Source organism: Cyphomyrmex costatus, unplaced genomic scaffold (genome assembly GCF_001594065.2).
Source record: "Cyphomyrmex costatus isolate MS0001 unplaced genomic scaffold, Ccosl1.0 scaffold666, whole genome shotgun sequence".
Classification (NCBI taxonomy): domain Eukaryota; kingdom Metazoa; phylum Arthropoda; class Insecta; order Hymenoptera; family Formicidae; genus Cyphomyrmex; species Cyphomyrmex costatus.
Genome location: NW_017280229.1, coordinates 386,448 through 409,958, shown reverse-complemented (window position 1 = coordinate 409,958; position 23,511 = coordinate 386,448). Strand labels below are relative to the sequence as shown.

Here is a 23,511-nt window from a genome sequence, read left to right as displayed (position 1 = left end):
ATTCTCTTCTCTAGGCACCTTTATTTAGAGAAGATATTTTATCGCTAGGAGATATTTTATCGCTCAAGATGTCGCGACAAATAATGTGTGTCGGAGGGTTAAAAGCAAAATGCCAACGTGATATCAGTTGTGAAAAGAGATGTCCCCTTCAGGGAAGGAATTCTGCGTCGCCAGCGGCAAATCGATCGACTGTCGCGACGCGTGCTTATAAAAAGGGCGCCGAGCGTGTGCCGGCGTTCTTTCAGCGAGGTCGAAGCGCGGAAGCTCGACTTGTGTGCGCGAGTAACGTGTAGGAAGCTAAGTCTATTTAATTTAACTACATACTTGTGTAGTATACGTGTAAGTTAAGCGTGTAAGTATTTTAATAAAGATACGAAAACGCAAGAAAACAAAAGTATTTTTTATTCTTTTTTCATTTTCCTAAGTAATCCGATAGGTGTAGTTCCAGTAAACAAGAAACGTTTTAGAACATTCCAGCAACATCGCAGCAACAACGTTACGAGGTTGCTGCAACGTTACTGAAATTTTAAAACTTCTTGCTTACCGGGGTGCAAAATATTTTAGCCCGTTTACTTACGAATCTTTATTTATTTGAAAAAAAAAGAGAGATATAAATTTTTTATAAATTTCTTTTAAGTACAGACACAAAAAATGTTTGTAAAATTTATGAGTGAATTGATTTGAATAGATTTAGATTTAAATTTTACATTACCCCGTTCTAGTAACTTTTCTCAACTCTCAAGACGAGTTTCATCTCGCGCCTCGGCTAAAACCTATCCTTATATCCGCCATCGATCGGCAATGTTCAACCCCCTTTGTGTAGATGGTGCCACGTCACGGAGGGAATAGCATTCTAGCACCGGAAATATGATGGGGGATGCTTGTAGGGATCTCACCCCCTCGTCGTCATCGTGCAAGCGGACGACTAGGTGGCACGATAGGCGGCGAAGGGTGAGGAGTGACGAGGCCACGAAGAGGGGTGGGTGCAACGAAACCGTGGGTATGGGGGTGAGGTAAAGAGGGAGAGGGCGGACGAGAACGACGTAGTGAGAGAAGTCACAGTCCAGTTGAGGCGCAAGAGTCCTCCGGCTAAGGACTACGGTCCCTGGCAGTCCGGGACATTATGCCAGGCGGCGAGGGGTCCCCGATCAATCTCCTCGACCACCATAATCGCGCGTCGACTGCCGCCACCACGTCCACGACGAACGAGTGCGCGAACGGCGACGATGTTAGGACCGCGTCATCGGCGACTAGCACCGGCACGACCTTCACCAGCGCGATGACGAGCGCCCTAGCGGGCGACGGTCTCCGTCGCAGAAAGGTCATACACGCGGCCCGAGAGACCCTCGATAAGGGTGAGTCAGGCGCCACTTCTTCGTCTCTTCGCGATATCATCTTCGCGTTTCTCGTATCATCGTCACTTACGAAACCTCGCGCAACCATTCATCGCTGCGGATATTTAGCCCCGAATTCCTTTTAACTTTCTGGTGCACGGATATCGGGATCGATCTTCCTTCCCCATAATGCCGCCTGATAAGTGGAACATTCTCCGATCCGTTCTTAGCCTCGTTTAATGAAGTAACCGTAGAAAAGTAAATCAATGTATTAATATTTAAGCAGAACAAGAAATCACGATGATGTCAAAGTAAATCGTAAATGATTAAACAGTGACTTTTAGTGATCATTTTGGAGTTACTTTGATGTCACGATGATTCGTGTTCTACTTGAATACCGTTTTGCAAGTTATGTATGTCTTTCGATCGTGTACGCGTGTCGCATTTAATACTGCGATCAGATTGAGAGACAGATATCATAGAATGCAAATTTAAATCTTACAGATCGAATCACTTGCTGCATTGAATTTATTATTAACCTCTCCTATAAAAGTACCCAGACATTTCGAAATACGAACGTTTTTAGGTATTCATTGTACATATTCTAATTGGACTCATACGTTAACGTCGGATTAATTGCTAACGTTAATTAGTAAGCAATACGTAAACATAGATTTATGCGATTACTTTCACATTTTTGCATTTTAATGATATCATGGGTATATTTAGTATGTTAGATTCATTCTATTGATGTATCTGCAAACATGATGAGACTCATAAATAATACATAAATTTTGGGAGAGATAAATTTATGCGGTTTATAGCGGTACAACAAAATGACACCGCGCTCGATTTACGATGATAACTATCTTTTAAAAAAAAACATGTTTTATGTTATGTTGATTCCTTTTGATGACCTCGATGTTTCTAGACCGCCATGTTGCAGTTGCACTTTCGAAATGGTTGCTGTTATGGCATTTATGCGGGTTGATATAAATACATCGCAGATACATCGAGATCCTTTCGCGTGATAAAACATGAAATAGAAATTATTTCATGTTTAATCGATAACATCTTCCTCGAATACATAACATACCTGTCACGAAATTTAAATTTCCTGTTGTGCATTACACGTGTATGACGGTAAATCAATGTCAAATTTAAGCTTGTAATACTTCTTTCCTTCTTTCCAAAATGATAACAAAAATACGATAAAGATAAAATTCTAAAACATGTGATAAACTTATATAAAATGCTTACGTATTTAATAATAAGTTTAATATACTAATGTATACATTATTATTAAAATATATTACTATATTAATAAATCATTATATAGGAGAGAAGTAATAATAAATTAATTACTATTAATAATAATGAAACAATTATTATATTCCTTTTTTACTGTGTAATAAATAATAACAGGAATAAATGCAAAATTTTGTAATCAAGAACAAATTGGAAAATATTATTTTTAATGATGGAAGACTCTCCGTAATATTAGATATCTAAGTTCAAAACATATGAAACATTTAGTTTCATAAGTTGTAATTGATTTGTTTAATATGAAAACTCAGTCTTGAATTATAGAAACAGCTGCAATGCACGAAATATTGTACTTCTATGACAAAATCTCACTTGTATGCTTTGCCAGTTTTAACATTTGACGTACTTCATGCGCGCACCGGAGTTACGTAAGGATTCTTCACACGTGGGCTGAATGCATTATGTGCTACATCAGTTATATGTATGTGTGTTTAGTAAAAATAGTTTACTAGATAATATCTACGAAACAGTTGGTACATATAATTCGATTATAATATAATATTAATAAAATCTGAAACCTTAAACTAAATATATTCGAAAAAAGAAGAAATTACAATATTAACGTTTAAGTAATTACCACTAAATTTTTAGTTTACATAAAAATAAATTCGGAAATTACGTGCAAAACAAAAAGAAATTGGATATAAATGTAAAAATATACCCTTTTTTCAATTTACATAACAAATTGTTTTTGTTTCTTTAATTTTTGTAAAGATATCATATATCTTGGATATTTATTTACAAATACTCACAAATCTTTAATCAAATTTAATTAGATTGTAGAAATTAAATTTGATTCAAAAATTCTTTGTCCCGAAATATTTAAGTTGGTATTAAAAACATTTACAATATCATATTTTGAATATACGGTAAACGTAAAAGTTAATTAATATGTATACAATTTTACGACAGAATGAAGATCATGATGAATAGCTAATTTAACAACCGCGAAATTTTCGGCTTTATCAAAGTCCCAAGAACGTCTTATTAACAAATTTGGTTAGCACGAAATTCACATGAGACTAGTTCGGCTCCAACTCGAAAACAACGTTAACCCGAATTCATTTGGCAAGTGGCGCGAAATTTGCCTAATGTAAAAGGATGAACTATATTCTGCCTCTAGTTTCATATACATATTTTTTAATTTTTTCAATATTTTTAAATTTAAATACGTATATCAGTCTCAAACTTAAAAATCTCGGTTTAATTAATTTAAATTCGAAGGAAGATTTAAGATCAGATTTCTATACCGCGTCCTTCAAGTTGTCCAATCTTGTATTAATATTAAAAGAAGACAACCTCCGACAATGGCAAAGTTAAAAAGGTTCGAAGGAAGTTACCGATGTTCTTAGAAAGTGCAACTCTTAAAAGACATAAAGTGAAAAGGAACGTTTAGCATTTGTTAACGTTGGTCCCAATCTGCTGTTTGAATACGGCTACTTGACCTGTTTTTCTGCCACATCACAATTGCGCATTGAACCGAATGATGTTACACACTGTGCATTACTTGCATTGTGTTGCACTGATTGCCGGTTTGAAACAACGTACGTGAGTTTAAAATGACGAAATGGTGTCACGACTTCAATGCAAATTTCAGTGAACATGGTTTTCGTTTGATATTCACGGTAACAAAGAAGTTTTAACAGCAGGTAGAAAGGTCATTATTCGAAGTGCGTTATTTTTTAGTCTATTTATAAATCATTATCTAAAGAATTATTGATATAAAATTCTTTTATATCAATTTTTTCATAAATTCAATTGAGATCTGTATTAAGTATAAAATCCTATTTTTTAACTTTTCTCAACTTTGTACTTTTTTTTGTTGTTATAAATTTCTTCTTGCTATTCTGGAAAAGTTCATGAAAGAGGAAATTTCTGATAGACAACTAAGTTAAACCATCCCTATCCGTGAAAGAAGTAAAGAAGAAGTTTATACAACGTATATTCCGTTGAAGTAACTACGCTGTTAAGAATATCGCAAAAAATTTATAACTTGTATAATATATATTTTGACCAAGAAAACTATAATATATTTATTATAATATAATCGACTTTTGTTTGGTTTTATTAATTATGATATAATCCAATCGTAAAATGCTTTAATGTGAAATAATATTAATATAGTTTAACACAGAGAGATAAACTTCCTTCGCGGTCTTTCTTGAAAAAAACTTTAATCAAAGCCACGTTACTTTGATAAAATCATGTTATATTACAATATTATCGCATTAACATTCATTATAAAAAATCTTATGACACTTTAAATTGACTTCATTTTACATTTTATAATCATTTCTTTACATTAAATCTTTATATAATATTAATCATCTTTACTGTAATATAATAACTTCATTTTATTTTTTAAAGAGGAGAAAAGCAAAATAGGCCAAATGCAGACGCAATAAATTATAATAATATAAAATTAAAAGAGCTAATATAAGAAACATATAATTCTATACCTATAATACATTTTCACTTTTAAATTTAAAATATATGTATAAAAATTAAGGATAGAATTTTCAATATGAAGATTTATGGATATTCAAGGTGACTTTAATGCAAGAATGGCAACTAGGTTAACTATCTAATATGATAGAGTGAAAAGAAAAGGAAGATATCTAAAGATAATTCTATTCTACTCATACGTTTTAACGTAATTCTATTGCAAAACTGTTTGCAAAGCTTTTTCCTCGAGAAAGCTCAACATGAAAAAGCTTTCATAGTTTTATAGATGCGCTGGCGCCTTCAAGTCTTACACTGTTCGATGTCATCGGACTGCAAGTGTAAACAAAGTGCATTGACCTCATTCTGAGTATATCAAGTCGATAAAGTATGACTACTCGAGTAAAAAAGTTCTTGTGTGAAGCACAAATGGTTATTTGTAGGGGTGCTTCGTCAACTTCGAGAAAAGAAGACTTGTTTGTAATATACTTGCAAAATGTATAAAATGTATAAATGTAAGATTTTTATAGATGAGAAAATAATTAAAAACGTTATTTAGATCAAAAGACGTAAACAAAATTAATCTCAATCTGTCAACGCTAAACAATTTCCTGCTAACATTTTTTTGAGAGTATTATACTGTGGAAAAAATATATCGCGTAAATTGTAGACGAAAAATCTTCCGATAATTTCGTGCAGTTGAACGTGAAATGTATGACGGCATAAATTGAGAAAAAATGTGAGGCATGCTGCTACATATTGCGTTGAAACAAGTGTTTTATAAACAAGAATCAAAAGAGAATCTCTCTAATGTAGTAAAAATATTTATAAATAATAAAACACAGTAATTTTCAACTATTTTTTATTTAAAAATTAAAAAATGAATTGTCATATTTTAATAATTATATAAATTAAAAATTAAAATTATATTATAGCTACTTGAAAATATAATACTAACATATTCATATCCTATAATTTTGTGGAAATATACAAATTTCAATAAAGCTTAAAAGTAAAAAATAAACTATAATATATTTTTAAATATTTTTGGTAAAGAGAGATGTATATTTTAGTTCTAGTCTCAAGAAATCAATAAATAGTATAAGTATGAAAAGTGTAAGAAAGAAATGGTACCAAATATATAAACAGAGTTTATATATTGTAATACATATTGTAAAATATATATGTGTATTAATATTAATAAATCTAAATTTTAAAATATACATATGTCTCACATTGCCGAGTAAAATAATATTTTCTCTAAACGTGGTGTCTGTGATGCACGCATCAACAATGTTAAACGATGTCCTTAACGGAAACGCGCGATTTCTCGTTCGAAATGATCACATCCGTAATTTCCGCGTTTTGTGCAGCATCGTCCGTAGACGAGATGTAGATAGCGTGCACCCCGCGCGAAAGTATAGATATATACATCTGTACGTACGCTGTGACGTAAAAGGGATTCTCTCTTCGTTTTCATCCCTTCCTACTGAAATGAGATGTAGTGGTAGCATTTCAGCAACGGTTCATCCGAAGGGATTCGGTATGGGGACCTTCCAAGGCAGCTTAACCACAGCATATATTCTATATCTCAGAGGTGCGAATTTCTGACCTGTTGGCTCTCTAGTTATTAATTATTTAAATAGTTCCGCGCGAACGCGTGCAGCTGTGGCGCATCAGAGCATTAATAATTAAGGAAGTAATAAAACTGACAGTCTATAGACATTAATTTATTTCTAGTATAAAACATTTTACTCGTAAAAAAAATATATATATATATAATTTTTTTATTTGTGAAAAATAAAAATGTTTTAAAAATAAGAACGTAAATAATTTCTTCTTCCGTATTAAATAATATTTCATATTACATAACGTGTTTCGAGAATATCTCTCTCAAGATGTTTTGAATAGACTGAATAGTTTTGAGGTTTATAAAGGGATGAGAAAAACCAATATTTGCACATGAATTATCTCGTCATAGTGCAAGAAGAATCAATATTTGCGCTTAAATTATTATGTCATACGCTAAATTCTCTTTTTCTATATAACACACTGTTTTTTTTTTAATTGCATAGAAGAACCTATAAATGAGAAAAATATAATATATGTATATATATGTACATATATATTATATATAAATATAAATGAAAAAAATAGAGAAATGAAAATGGTTCTGTAAAGAGACCTCTTATATGAAATACTGTAACCTAATTGCTTTGATAATATTGCACGTGGAATACTGCACGTGGAAATCGTGAAAATCATAATTCAAATTATATTCCTACTCTGTGAGATAACAGGGTACAAAATACTGAATAACTCAGGTATGCGTTTGCATTAGCAATCCTTCTAGATTGACTACTGTTGGAACTTTGCCATCATTTACGCTACATTGTCTCTACATTATTGGGAAAGTTCCAAAAATAGTAATTTAGTAAAAACAATGATTTAAAGCTTATATTTACTATTATAATATTGCTCGTTATATAAAATCGCAATTTTATAAAAGAATTCTCATATATAAGGAATTTAATAAAAATAAATAGAAAAAAGTCAAATATTATTGTTTTATGCATTTTACACAAAGCTGTAAATATTATTTATTTAATTATTAAAATATTTTGTTTAATAATTTTTTGAAACTGTAGACCATTTATTATTTTTTCGCTTTATATATAGTTATGTAACTTGACCACATTAATTAAACTATAATAAAAATTTCTAGTTATTTAGATTAAAAAAAAAAAAAGATAAATAGGGAAACTGAGCATTTTGTGTAAAACTTTGTAAAAAAGATCACAAATATTTCATCATTTTCTAAAAAAAAACCTGGTTTTTGCATACTCGAAATTTACCTTTAACGACAGTATATCCTGATGAGAGCTTTAAAGTTTTGCGGTCGACATAGATGGATGCCCTTCTTCACGCCTACACTAGATACCTTCGACTCCGCTCAAAGTAATCGCACATACTTTATCTTGTCGAGAGATTTTTAGTCATTACACGTTTTCGTGTATGCGAGATTAATGGCATATCCTTTGCACGGCGTATAATTTACTGCCTGGTTTTCGTTACACGTGTCCGGAGAAACCGATTCTTACCACATCAATTGACTTTAACCGTAGTTTAATTGTTTCTCCGTCCCTTTCTACAAACAAGAGAGACAATCAAACTATGACTGAAGTTAACTGACGTCAGTTACTCTTCACAAAGTATACAAAATTGGAATATGTGCGTCATAACGAAATAATCGCTAAATTATCCAAATAATGGATTGAATATCTAAAAAGATGTTTTTTTCCTTCTTTTATATCAATTGTATTCTATTGTAAAATATAGCTACAAATTATCACTTTTTATTTTTTCATAGCAACATATAATTTATCAATAAACGAAAAAAAAAGAGAAAATGTGCTCATGTGATAAAAGTCTATATTTACTCTGTATTATATGTATATTATAGTATTTGAAAATTTCCCACGAGGAAAGAGGAATCGATGCCCTCTTTTCCGTTAGAAATATACGCGCGATCGCGATCCTTATTGTAACAGTTTTGTATAATTTTCAACACAGAAACATACAGATGATCTATTTAAAAAGTCGTCTTTAAATGTTGCAATATGATAAATTTATTTTCTCGCAAGTAAAGTCGAAGTTTCATCTAAATAATTCGAAAATTGATTTAAAAAAAGGTGAACACCTACATGAAACTAAGGCGACACATATCGGTTAAAAAAAGAATCAATAAACGATGTTACACACGTGTCATGTTAATAAATAACCGAGATTAAAATTAAATTCTGCAGAAACTGCGCGTATACACCAAGACATAAAACTTTCATTCATTCCTATAAGTCTTAGTTCAATCATAATATGAATTGAGGATATATTTGACATAAATTGAATCTCAATGATTATGAATATGTGTTTGTTTATAGCATCCCGTCTTTTAAGACGAAAAATACCATGTACAGGCCATTTAATGACCCCCCGCCGCCTATGGATACAAAAGGTTCCTACTCAGGTATGTACTTAAAGTATTTTGAAATACAGTTAAGTAGAAAGTTGAATGTAATTATTATGGATATAGAAGATAAGGAAGAATAAAACTATTAAATATTCGCTCGACGTCGTGGATAATATAATTTCGCGAACGAATGTCTCAACGGAAATTCGTATCTTTCAGTCGACATCACAGTAGCAACGTAAAACTTTATAACTTTTTGGTTGAAAGTAATACTTAGATTAAATAACTTAATAAAGGTGTTTTTGTGAATATTATGAAACTTGAAATATTATTCGACATTAAATTTAGCGAAATATTAGTTAGCAAACACTTTGCTGAACAGAATATTTGAATTTCAATTACTTCAGAAAGCGAATTTCGTCTAATTATACTCGAAATTTATGCCAATGTCACAGTAACTTTTGTATAATAAAAATGTTTACACAGATCAATTATTGATCTGTGTAAATCTTTAGATGTTAAAAGAATGAGATATACGTCATATATGTTTCACCGATTATTCTGTACGTTAGAGTATAGTTAAATGCGCGGATACTTTAAACCGCTGAAAGACAATGTTAGTTCTAGTAATGCAATATCGTTTTTATCCTTTCAACACTTGACTGCTGTGGTCACAGTAATAATGGTAGTGTCTGTGTGATGCCATTAGCGATAGGTACTCAAGTATGTCTATTTCTTCCTCCTGTACGTGACTATCTTCATCAATCATTCTGTAGAAGGTGGTTCGATGATATCATTGTGAAAATCTAATCTGATAAGAGAAACACATTGACATATATATATCTAACAAAAATATAATACTAAACCTGAACTTTATTTTTAAATTGCCTCTGAATTGGATTATCGAATTAAACACTCTATGAACATTAATCGTTATAGATTATGGTAGTTCTGTTTCTATGGAAGTAATAATATCGATCGTACACGTTAAACAAGCTATTAGTGGATACCGAATAACTTTACGTGTATTGCGAGGTTTACTCTTTCAAGCTACATTGTTGATTCTATACCATTTTGTTTGTCCTTCTACTATTCCGTCTTAAATTGCGGGTTCGATTTTTGTCATGTTAGCACGATGTAAAGTGAATTTATCTTGGATATGTCAGTTTATGAAATATTGAACACTTGCAATGATTAGTAAATGAGAATGAATCAAAATGAATTAAAATTTTATCTATCTAAATGTGTATTTTAAAAAGCGAACAATTTTTTTCGATTCAATTGAATGCAATTGGATTGAAAAAACTGCATTTTCTCTATTCAGAATTTGAAATTGAATAGTATTCGCTCAATTTCAGCATAGAAAAAACTAATTATTTTATCTATTATTTTTAGATTAGAAAGTATAGAAATGTGCTTCATATAATTCCTATAAATGATTAAAAATGCATTCTGGATTAAAAAGGATTCATTTTAACATTTGCAAATAATGTATTTCTGAAAATCTGAATCTATTCAATTCATTTCAATCTATCCTTGATTACACAAGAGCATATGTTATTTCTAATAAGTTTTCATAAGTTTCTATTTCTCTGTCTTTTTCTATCCTTCTTAAAATACAAAAATATCATTAGCGTTATCTGTTTAATTTACATAAATGCAATAGATACCATAATATACATAATATTATCTATAGAATTTGCATATTTACGTGACTCACAAATTAATTTTTATAACAATATCTGTTTTCGTTGTTTGTAATAATACATATTTTTATATGCAAATAGAAATCATGGCATTTGGTATATTTAAAGAATATTTTTGCTGTGATATATTCTTTACAGTAAATGTTATATACTATATATATATATATATATATATATGTATATATGTATAATATACTACATATTTTTTAATAGTCTGAGAAACATTATTACATCATTATATCTTAATTAATTTTATAAATTATATAGAAAAAGAAAGATAAAGGAAGAAAGGAAATTATTAGTACAATATTGTTAAAATGTAGAATAATAAATAGCAAACCAAGAATAGAGATATAAGCATTTTCTTATGCAGAATTAATCAGCATATGTAGGATTATATAAATGTCGATTTTTTTTTATTATTTTACTCGCAATAGCCTCTACATCTAATCTTAAAGCTCGAGGATCAGAACAAGTTGGCTGAAATCCAACTAGTATTGCGCTTGATATACGTATTGCCAATTCGCGCACAACGATACTCCGATAATATGGCTGACCTAGTAATGCACGTAATTACTTGATCACATCACTAAATTTACGAGCGTTTTTTTTTATTGAGTTGGGCATATTTCACGAAACGACATGTAAGACCATTGAACTATTCCTCGGAGACCATATTGAATGGATTTATGGTAGTCTAATAAACTTGATATGCTCTTTCAAATTTTTTTGCAATCCTTAACAACTACCAATATAGCTGTAGAATAAGAACTTATACTTTTTAAATTTCTATATATAAATTATTTTTATAAAATGTCATATTTAAATTGTTTTTATTATATTTTTAGGACAGATCTATTATATACATATGAATATATCGTTACACGTTTATATGTATCTGTCACAGATCAGTCCATACAAAGATAGATAAATTATGTAAAAAAATAGACGTTGTAAATTCAATCATATCTTTTTGTCACATAAACTACGTAAGAAGCTTAATAATTTGACTTTTTTTTTTCTTTAGGAATGCGACGTAGTCATGATGTTCCCCAATGGAGCAAACGACGAGACCTTGATGTGGCTTCTAGGTCGGCTCCGGGCTGGAACCCCGGGGCTAATAGTTCACGTGCGACATCACGCCTCGTCGGACAGTTACGGGTTTTACATTACGGCACCATTTAGCGTGTAAGTATCCAATTCTCGATACAGTAAGACATACTTTGAGAAATCGCATGCACGATTAAGAACAGCCATCTAGCCATATAACTTCATCGTCTCACAGTCTGCTCAAAGCCGCCGAGGAGGTGCACCTTCCAAAGTCCCTGAGGCAGGAATTCGGCGGAGGATTCAAGGAGTTCGTCGGCTCCGAGGCCAACTGCTTCGAGGGCAGCGACGACGAGGTCCGATTCTTCACTACCCAGGAAAAGCAGTCTCTAGTGCTGCACTTACTTCACACCCTGAGGGCCGGTCCTCAAGATCTCCATAGTCTAGCCGGTCTCAAGATGGTGGAAGGTCAAGCAATTATCCCAAAGTGCATTTCAGCCGGTATTATTTCTCAGGTGCGATATACGTATATTGATTTTATTATACCAGATTCATATCTTCTTCGATGAAATTGTACGATTCTTTGAATCTCGTCTCGTCAAAGGGGAGAATCAGTGACGCGATTATATGCTTTCGTCAGGTCTTCCCTCTTCACGAATTACCTGCGTTAGAGAAACTGCAACGGAGCTGGGTCCGCGCGTTCCTCAGTCCCCAACCGTTGGATGATATTTGTAAATACTTCGGAGTAAAAATCACCATGTACTTTGCCTGGCTCGGCCACTACACCACCGCTTTGATCGTTCCAGCTGCAGTGGGTGTCATATATTGGGTATATACATGTCTCATTTATTGTTACAATTTAAATAACAAGTATAAAGCAAGTATGGAATCCTGTTTATTTAATAAACGAAATGTAATGGCATAAATTTAGATTTGAATAAACTAATTTCCAGACAACGAAATGATGTAAAATTCAAACAAATAAAATTAAAATAAATAGTTTTGTGGTTTCAAGAGAATAAATCAAATATAAATAAATTGTTATGTAAGCATTTGTGGTTGTTAGTACATAAACTTAAATAATAGACTTAACGGATTTATAAGACGATAAAATATAATTCGCAAATATGTAGTTTAAATGTATTTACCAACGAAGTTAACCGCAAACATTTCAATTCTAAATTTGAGTATAACTGCATTGTACTTTGTACTTGATATTTTTTCGCATTAAAAAGGACTCAAATACCAGAATAAATAAAAAGTTTGCAGTACATTCCAATTATTTGCGAATTATATCTTATCGTCTTATAAACATATTATTTATACGCACTAACAGCCGTGAAGACTCTCACATAGAGACAATTTACTTATTTATTAAAAAATAAGTAACTCTAATATAAGATCTCGTTTGTTTAGGTCGGCATCATCGGTAGGAACCAAGCGATGGAGGACGTGGCGTACGTTCTGTTTTCGGTGTTCAACGTGATATGGGCCACCGTATACCTGGAGACATGGAAAAGAAGGGGCGCGGAATTGGCGTACAGGTGGGGCACTTTGGATCAGAGGGACGATTTATTGGTCGAGCCTAGACCTCTGTTTACAGTAAGAACCTTTCGAACATTTTTAAGCCTTAGCACCTCCGATGTCGGCATGGATGCCGTAGTGTGCTACTCCAGCGTCTACACCTGCACAGCGCTATGAGACTAGAATAGGCTTTTGTTACGTACAATTGAAAATAGAGAGACTACTGCGAGAAATTTTTGACAAATAAAAGTCCATTTGTAAAACCTGTTGGAAATTTGATCAATTAATTCAGCCGTAACTATGTTCAGGGAACTCTGGAGGTTTCACCGGTAACGGGTAGGCTGGAACCGACGTATCCCAGATGGCGAAGAAATATGTTTCGATACTTCGTGAGCGTGCCTATTATTGCAATCTGTTTACTCTTCGTCTTCATCGTTATGATTCTGAGTTTTCAGATACAGGTACATATACAAGTGTGCATTGTAAGTTATTGATCGTAAAAAAATTTAAATTAATTATCGAGGGGAAACAAACAGAAAAGCGACGACTGTACCTAATAATAATTATTTAAATTGTAGGATTTATAAATTCAAATATTTACTTTTGTGTCACTTGACTTAAATATATATAAATATTATGTATTATACATATATTCAATTTATTTGTATTCAAAGAAGAAAGCTGATTTGTATTTAATTAAAAGGAGAAAACTGAAGATTGATATAAAATTCATGCTGTAGACTCTTCAACTTGTTTGACTTACAGGATTGGTGGGACGCACATCTCGAATCAGGAGGCTACGGATTCTGGCTAAGTTACGTGCCAAAGGTGTTGCTCGCAATAGTGATTGCATTAATGGATGAAGCGTACTTCAAAGTCGCGGTGTGGTTAAACGATTTGGGTATGTGTCCCAATAATAATCGAGTCCCCCTGTACCCTACACTATTTTCCTCTATTTTTCTGTATTTCCCTCCTCTCTCTCTCTCTCTCTCTCTCACACTCTTCCTCTCTCTCTTTCAACATAATCGTATCTCCGTGCGACTCAAAATACGAACAATTGCCATTTGCCGACTTTTCGCATCGATATGTGTATTCTACGGTACACTATGCACGTCTAGTTCAAAAGCATAGCATATACTTTCGATAATTTTTCCACAGCTTAGCTTCTTCTAGAGAATAATTGAAAGATTATGTAACGAGAACATCATTACATTTACGTGAAAGATTGTTGTTCTGTTTTTTTTTTTTTTATGTGATTAAACCCGTGACATATTATATAGATACAGTTTCGCTATCATTTAAATTCTGGAGAGCATTCATGGTACGGTAGATAGTATTTGTGATTTTTGTGTGTTGGACGCAGAAAACTATCGACTAGACACCGAGTACGAGAATCATCTGATCTACAAAGTGGCACTGGTAATAAGAAGAACTCTCCATTTTCAACGAATAGAATATCAATGTTGTGCTAAACGTTGTACACTTGTCCTCCTCTAATTAAATACGATAAATAATATTAAATAAATACAAAAAATTTATCAGTTTTTCTCTTGTTATTACAAATATTTTTTTAACAATATTAAATAAAATGAAATTGTAAAAGCTTTGTTAATAGCTATCTATACCTAATAAATAACGTTATGTAATTATGTTATAATTTGCTTATAAATCTTTTAACTTGATGAAATATTATTTTAATCATTTTGCAATAGATTGTTTAATCAAAAATTAATTTTGCATTAGTTCTTAAAATAAAATGGAAATATATATACATGTTATATTCAAAGGAGTTTAATAGTGCTTTAGAGTATGAAATTGAATTTAATGAACTATGAAATAATTATACATTGAATTTTGAGTAGATACAAATTCTATGTAAAATATAAGTGTAATGTGTGTGTGTGTGTATATTTAAGATAAAAGTAAAAATTTTTTAAATACTCATGTTATAAAATTTTCTGACTAAAAATCAAAATAATTTCACTGCTCACATAGATTGAACTAATTTGATAAATTAATCTGCAATCGAGGCAAATAAACTTACAAATAAATTAAATAAAAATTAACTCGATCCTTAAAAAAAAATTATCGTATATTAGAAGTGGACATTTTGAAAAGTACAATGTAGACTTTAAGCTTTTTGTTTTAAAGCAGAAGTGCCTGCTCTGGCTGTCTCTGTCGCTGCATGAACATTCTTTTTGCGAAAGAACACTTTTTTGCTTACGCTTAATAATCTTATACATCACAAGCTTTCGTAACCGCTCTTTTATGTTTATTTTGTATCTATATATAATATGTGTGTTAACGCCACTGCGATTTTCAGATAATCTATAACGATTATCCTAAATTTCAGTTTCAGTTCGTAAACTCCTTCCTATCGCTGTTTTACATCGCCTTCTATCTTCAAGATCAAGAGAGACTCAAGGAGGTGAGAATTTAACTGTCTTTCCTGTAATATGTATAATGAGAATATAAATTTTTGTTTTAGCAATTGGCGGCTCTACTCATAGCTCGCCAAGTGATCGGCAATCTGAAGGAATCCGCGGTGCCATATCTCATCGAGCAACTACGGCTGGCACGGTTGAGCTTCGAGCTGTTTGGAGCCCTGAGTCCTAGTGAGGCGAGGCCACCCCCCGGCCAAGAGGGTGAAGAAATTCAGGGTGGTAAGGACACCGAGGAGAAGGACGAACGGACTGACAGTGGCAAAACGAAGCAACCGCGAAACGTCAGCCAGGCAGAATTGGAGAGTTCCCTCTACAGAGTAGGGCATCCCACTAATTCTCTACTTAGTGACGTTACGTTCAAGGTTTGGTCTAGATTTAGCCAATAGATCTTTCGTTTTTCTGGAAACACTACACCGCACACGCATATCAATCTTCGAACCACTCGCAATCGAAAACATAACTTATATAGATATATAAAAATAAGGAGAACTTATCGGGCATCTCTCTATCAAGATTATGCTTAATAGATGCTTCAGTCACCCCGTCAAGGTCTCCTTGAGTTTCGAGAGTGTTATATGAAACTGCGAGTGAATCGAACGCGTCGTATCATAAATCGACCCATTTATCTCGCCTCTCTTAAACCTTTCTGTCTGTTCTTTTCGCTCAGACTGCACTTTGCGCATTCTATATTGCATGACGACTAAGCCAAACTATTGATAGCAATATCACATTGCGTTTGTGTAGATCATTTCTTTTTGCAGAATTTTAATGATTTTTATCCCGTTTCACACTCATTCCATCGACGACGCACAGGTATCGACCAGGAAGGTAATATCACACTCATCCTACCTTTAAAACAATTCCTTTCTGTCACAGTCGCGATTTTTCTCAAAAATGCAAAATGTATAGTATGAGTTTAATAATTGAATTAATTTTTAGATCAATATATATGTATTATTTTTTCACATAAACTCTAATCTTATTAAATATTTATGTATTATAAGTAATAATAGTTTTATACTGTTTCGAATTAAAAAAAGTTATAAAAAAGTTTATTCAACTCTAAGTATTAACTCTTTAAATAAAATATTTGCAAGTACATTTTTTACATATTTTTTAAATTATGCAGAGTGACCGAAAGGAATAGAGTTCTATGGCTTATCACGCATAGCTCATGCATCTTCGTGTTTTCAGTATTTTACCAAAGTTTAATTTTCTTTAATGTATGCACGTGGAGCCACGCCCAAAATACGATAAGTTGAAATGTTTTAACCATTCAAAGATAAACATTTATGTGTAGATATAATTTGTTAGTATCGTGTTAAACATTTTTATTAAATTGATTATATTAAATATTAAATGAAATGAAATTATTTCTTTTTTCTACCGAATATTGATAGATTATACTCGTATAATTAAAAAATTCTTCTATACATATATAATTATTTAATTAATATATGCAATGAAATTAACAAATCTTGTTTTTTTAAGTATTATATTAATATATTTAAACATGCAATTTTTTTATTTATATAAAATAAACAATAAAATATCTATGTTTTCTATGCATAGCAGAGTACAAATTCGCACCAAGAAATATACTACATTTTATATATAATGTAATTTATAACATTATTAATCTAATATCTCTGAGTAGGTTTTGTAATTTATAAATACCTGTAAAAAATATATGTAGGAATCACGAAATTATGTTACCTAAGTTGTAAATAATAATTTTCAATTTGTAGTATGACGGAGCATTTTCAGAGCATCTGGAAATGTTATCGCAATTAGGATACGTCTGTCTCTTCTCTTCTGCATTTCCATTAGCTGCGATGGCCGCTTTACTTGGGAATTTGCTCGAATTACGCGGCGACGCATTCAAACTATGTTTCGTGCTTCAACGACCTTTCGGGCGTAGGGTCTCGAATATTGGTACATGGCAAGTAAGTGAAGAACGATTTTCGAAAGTTCATAATGTAACACTAATGTAAATTTGAGAGTAAATTTAACCAGCAAAGTAGTCAAAGGAGAATTTTAATAAATACTTATCATATCTGATTACAAGTGCTCGAAGTAATCATTTTAGGCTCTATAGTGGAAGTTCTTATGATATCGTATAAGTCTTTATTAAAAGATTCTTATTGCAGTTATCAAATCAAAAATAATTTATCGTCAATTTTTTTTATTTTTTGTAATGCTTAAGAAAAATTATCAAGTACATTACTAAAAAAGAAAGATATTTGCAGAATCACTTCGATTTAGAACTCTGATATAGAATGAATCATATATTCTCTACTCTTGTGTATTTATGTTTGTACAGTCACCATAGTTTATTGATGATTTATAAAAAAATAAAATCTTTTTCCGATAATATAAAAAATATTAATGTTATTATATTTGTTAATGCATAATATACATTCTTGTAAGAGATTAAACGATATATGTAGATATATACAAAATAATAGTAAATTAAAATTAAAGTTAAATAAAATGAATTTTTCTTTATATATCTTTGCCAAATCCGTTTACGAAATTAGGAGATACATTTCGTATAGATTAAAAATATATAGTTCAATCAATAATTAATTTTGATAGAACGCCATGGAGGCAATGGGCTTGGTCGCTATTTTAGTAAACTGCGCTCTAATCGGATTGAGTGGGCAGGTGCAACGAATGTTTCCGGAGATGTCAGCAACGCAAACCATTTTACTAATCGTGGCATTGGAACATATCATGTTCGCTATTCGATTTGTGATTATTTGCGCGATTCCCGATATACCTCACTGGGTTGCTACTGAGATGGCTAAAGTGGAATTCTTAAGACGCGAGGCAGTCCGGAGGCTATCTTCGACCCCGTCACCGGAACAACAACCAACAACAGTAATAGGTACTTAATTCATCTTTATCTGATGCTCATCTGTGTATATCTGTGTATATATCTACCTATCACCTAATAATATCAAAGCTATTTTATACACGGAAAGATTTTGTTGAAGCATCTAAAAATATGTAGGTAATAGAATAATACGAGAAAAATGCAACACATACTTTCGTCAACGTTCAAACCATGTTTAAAAAACCAGTTCTCGTCCGATCACTGAAGTCAAGAAACATTGGGCACGGTTAGTACTTGGATGGGTGACCGCCTGGGAACACCGTGTAACGTTGACAATTTTTTTACATTCTTTTTTGTACAATAAAATAATAGAATAATACGAGCAAAATGCAACACACACTTTCGTCAACGTTCAAACCATGTTTAAAAAACCAGTTCTCGTCCGATCACTGAAGTCAAGAAACATTGGGCACGGTTAGTACTTGGATGGGTGACCGCCTGGGAACACCGTGTAACGTTGACAATTTTTTTACATTTTTTTTTGTACAATAAAATAATAGAATAATACGAGCAAAATGCAACACACACTTTCGTCAACGTTCAAACCATGTTTAAAAAACCAGTTCTCGTCCGATCACTGAAGTCAAGAAACATTGGGCACGGTTAGTACTTGGATGGGTGACCGCCTGGGAACACCGTGTAACGTTGACAATTTTTTTACATTTTTTATGTGATAGAATACCTACTAGCTATAGATACACATCTGAAAATAATTGTGTTGGGACATCAAAATAATTAAATAAGAAATTTAAGAATGATAAATATGCTGCAAAAAGTTTTAACATTCAATTTGAGTCTTTTATAATTATTTTGATAATTTAATTATTTTTAGATCTGTAGCTTTGCTAAATTTTTAAATATTTCAGCAAAACTTTCTGCATATGACTTCTTTGTAAAAATCAAAATATCTTCAATTTTTTCTTCCTAATTTTATCCCGATTCAATGGCCTTTATTATCTGCTCTCTAAATTCTTTAGAGTAGAAACTTTAAAGGTGAAAAATAAGCCAGTCTTAATAAAAAGTGGCTTAAATTTAAATCTATAAGATTGGCATTTCAGTCTTCAAAATGAGATCCACTCTAAAAGCTTTAGAGAGTGCCTATCCAGCTTCCTATTCGCGAACGATCTCCGCTCTAGCAGCACGAAAGTGTTGTCGCTTTGCCTGTCGCATTACATCCTTCCTCCTACCAGCTATTAATTTCGCTCGAACTCAGGGAGATTCGTGGTGAGTCCAGCAGACGGAGAAAGCGAAGAACAGATGCTTTCCGATCGCGCCGCTTATGCGTCCAGTCGAGCGGAAACTCCGACCTTGGCTTCGACCACCACCCACACGCCAAGTGGTCCAACAACGCCGAGTGCCGCGTCAGTGCCAAGGATCGCGGAAACACCACCTATGGCCGGAACCCCCGCTAGCGGAGGAAGCAGCAGCGAGACCAGCCCGTTCCTACCTGAAAACAATTCTGTCACCCGGGACATTCGTAACACGCCGAGATGTTCTATACCCGGAGGCGAACGAGGTTTGATTTATAAAAGCGAGCATGGATTACGATTTCATATAAGAAAAATTTACATAACGCTCAAATCACATATAATACAATAATTAACACGTTGCCTGCCATGGTCAGGTCGACGCTATTAAAATTTTTGTTGACGTTTATAAAAATTAGAGCTATAAAATTTTGAATAACAAAACTGAAAGGTTATTGTGTAATTCAATAATTTAATATTTCTTTCTACTTTTCACTTTATGGTGATTTTCAGAGCTTTGTTTATTATTAGATAAATAGTTAGATAACAATGTAAAGTAAAAAGTATGTGCTAATTAACAATTAATATAATATTTTCATGTTTAATTATATTACGTAATATTTTATTGTTATGTCTATAATAATGAAAATTCTGTAACGCGTAAGACACAAACTTTTAAAATTACTTACTTCAGTTGTTGGATGGCAGACGACGTGTTGATCATGATCTTCTTCCCAGCAAACATCAAATTATAAGTAACTTAATTTGTTGGGTTATATTACGGCATACTAATGACTCTATCTGCAAAAGTGCATGCAGCATCGTTCGAAAAACTTCATTGTGCATGAATTGACGAAAAGTTTCTCAGTAGGAAGACGCTCGAGGGAGTGGTTAAGCAACGAACCGGAAGCGTCCGGTACCAACGATCAGTACAGCCATCACCTGACCATCGGACCACACGGCGGTGTCGATTGGGTACGTCGGTTAGGTTTAGAGCCAAGTGGACGAAAATCGAGCGATTCCGAAATTAGCGGTGCCGCTGCAGTGAGCGGACGGGAGGAGGAATTAACTTTGCACAGGTCAACCGATTGCATCGTCTCCAAAGAACTCGCTTCTTCCTCGGATAGCGATCTTCTCAGGTATAAGGAATAAAATATGTTCTATACAGCACAGGATGATTCCAACAATATTGCAGTAACATTAAGAACGTTACAACAGTGTTGTTGCGAACTTCTGCGCTGTACGATCAGTATATTGTACGATTTTTCTCTGATAAAATATCACGTCTATCTTATTAAAATAATTAGCTTTAAATATTTTTTTGTTCCTAACGATGAAAATATTTTTCTTATGTACATCCTTAAATCGTTTATTGCTATTCTCCTTTACTTTCAAAAACTTAAAGTAAATCGCGCTCTCGAAGAGTTGAATCACTCTGTTTCAAGATTGGTCCAATTTTCACTTTTTAATGTAAGATTCCACTCCAAAGAATTTAAAGAGTATATTTCGGTACTAATACATTAGTTTCTTATTTAAAGATCGGCACCGCCATGGACGGCGACTCATAGGAACCAGAAATTCCGCTTTTCGCCCGAAAAAGAGAAGGAACGCGAGAAGATAGAGAAACAACAGTACCACCAGCAGCAACCGCAGCATCATCATCAGCGGGAAATCCGGGAACCCCGTGAAACCCGCGAAACCCGCGAAACCCGCGAAACCCGTGAAACCCGCGAAACTCGTGAAACGCACGATCATCGAATGAGCGAGCGACAGTCCTATCTCGCCGAAAAGGAGAAAGACTCGAGCGGATTGTCGGATTCCAGCAAGACTATCTCGAGTCAAGAAGAGGAGAAGCCGTCGAAGGAGGAACGGGAGGCGAAGAAGACTCGCGTGAAGCAAAGTCTGATGAAACGGGCACGCTCGGTGGCGATCTTCTCGTTAAAGTTGAAGGAACGCCGCGCACGGGAGGCCGAGCTTAAGGCCAAGGAAGCGGAAAGGGAGGCCAGGTGGCAACAGCCGCAATCGTGCGTCGGCGGCGAGCTCTCGTGCATCCCCATAGAAAAGCTTATCTCCGTGGACGACATCGCGGCCATGGAAATGCGTCGGCCGAATCATTAGCCGCTTGACGACTCTTCTTTCTCACACTTTTATTTCAACGCTACGTAGAGAGCCGTTCGCGTACCGCGACACGCGGATTTGCGCAACCGACGATCGGTGAGATCGCGTTCTCCGCGCGTATTGAACCGCGACGGAGGGAAAAAAAAACAGATCCCGAGACGGCCGCGTGCAGGTACGCGTTACCGGACGAGAGAAAAAGGCGCACAATTTACGAATATCATCGCAGACACAAGGATCCCATAGACATTCCGTAGACACTACTTCCGATAACTTCCCTAGACTCAGGGCATCGAACCTCGATCTCGGTTCGGTTCCGGAACGGAGTGCTGGACACTTTCGAAGATGTGAAAACGGAATCTCCTAATTGCTACCAAATGTTGAGTAAAATAATTTCGATCAAATGTGTTGGATTGATATTATTACAAATGATATTATTATAAATAATTTTCCTTTTCTAAATATTTAGTAATTATTATCAAACGGTTGGTTGCATTATTATATTTGATAATACTTACATAAATATTTAGTGAAGTATAATTATTCTTGAGTATATTAATCAATCATTTTTAATTGAAATTATTTTATTCGACATTTTTGGTATAATTATTACCAGAATCTATTTTTGTAATATATGCAAATAATGGTTATGTATGTTCCGCGATAAGGACTGAAAATCCTTAAACACGGATTTTTGCGCGGTTTTGAACGACATTTGTGGCTAAGAGTACAAAACTTTAAAAATTACTATCTCCTTCGAAGAAAGAAAAAAATAAAAATTTCGCTAATTTGTAGCGGAATGATTCACAGGAGATCGCAGAGTGTTAATCTTTATGAGCAAAAAAACAAAAGGATACAAATTTTATATTAATTCCAGAAAGTATTGATGCGATAATTTTACGAGGAGAGCTTATTACTATTAATTTTCTAAATACGTGAAAGTATATTACATTAATTTTAAGAATTTCTTAAGCTCCAATTTTTGCAGAGATTTTTATTATAGACAGATTATTGTCGGGACACGTGCGCGCATTGGACAGCTGAAATTAGTCTACGTGATATTTCGTAAAATTTTCTTTCCGAAACGCTTTAACGCGCAGAGTTCCGAAACCGAACGCGTATCCATTCCGATAATTCTAATTCTCTTCGATTCGATGCTCTGCACATTCTCCTAGCCTAGGTCGCTCGACGTCGTAGATCGTTGAGCTCCAAACGTTCCGTTCGTGCCGTCAGTATTTTACGCCGAAATAGATTATCCTCGGCTGAGCTCCATAACGCGCGTGTAACGGAATCCCGATGATGTAGTCGCACCCGACGATTCGTCGCGGAATAAAGAGATATACCGAAAATCAATTGAAATACAGTCACGAAGATCCTCTCAGAGAAGATTGTAATGTATCCGGTTACACTCTCGCTGAATAGCGAGCCGTCGAGTCGGCGCGAAACTCAACGAAAAATTT

At 33.5% G+C, this 23,511-nt stretch overlaps 1 protein-coding gene across 3 annotated transcripts; it reads left to right on the top strand.

The window, feature by feature from the left end:
- The first annotated feature begins 1,079 nt into the window (after positions 1–1,079).
- Positions 1,080–22,416, top strand: wwk (anoctamin 8 white walker). 3 transcript variants are annotated; one of them, XM_018547610.1, is made up of 16 exons: positions 1,080–1,355; positions 9,041–9,126; positions 11,803–11,963; positions 12,061–12,337; positions 12,463–12,651; positions 13,239–13,424; positions 13,655–13,807; positions 14,112–14,247; positions 14,710–14,765; positions 15,700–15,774; positions 15,835–16,107; positions 17,539–17,736; positions 18,389–18,680; positions 19,924–20,205; positions 20,805–21,075; positions 21,475–22,416. In XM_018547610.1, exons 1-16 carry the CDS (start codon positions 1,124–1,126, stop codon positions 22,052–22,054), a joined length of 3,447 nt encoding a protein of 1,148 aa, XP_018403112.1. In that variant the 5' UTR covers positions 1,080–1,123; the 3' UTR covers positions 22,055–22,416. The 3 variants fall into 3 exon arrangements, with proteins under 3 accessions (XP_018403112.1, XP_018403111.1, XP_018403109.1); XM_018547609.1 differs by having other exon boundaries at positions 19,903–20,205; positions 20,808–21,075; XM_018547607.1 differs by having other exon boundaries at positions 19,903–20,205.
- The last annotated feature ends 1,095 nt before the right edge of the window (positions 22,417–23,511 follow it).

Bases quoted from the DNA above. Each gene is read 5' to 3' on its own strand.
- wwk (XM_018547607.1), top strand. From the start codon at position 1,124: ATGCCAGGCGGCGAGGGGTCCCCGATCAATCTCCTCGACCACCATAAT. The intron at 11,964-12,060 runs GTAAGTATCCAA...ATCGTCTCACAG, and splicing joins ATTACGGCACCATTTAGCGT to TCTGCTCAAAGCCGCCGAGG. The intron at 20,206-20,804 runs GTTTGATTTATA...AAAGTTTCTCAG, and splicing joins TATACCCGGAGGCGAACGAG to TAGGAAGACGCTCGAGGGAG.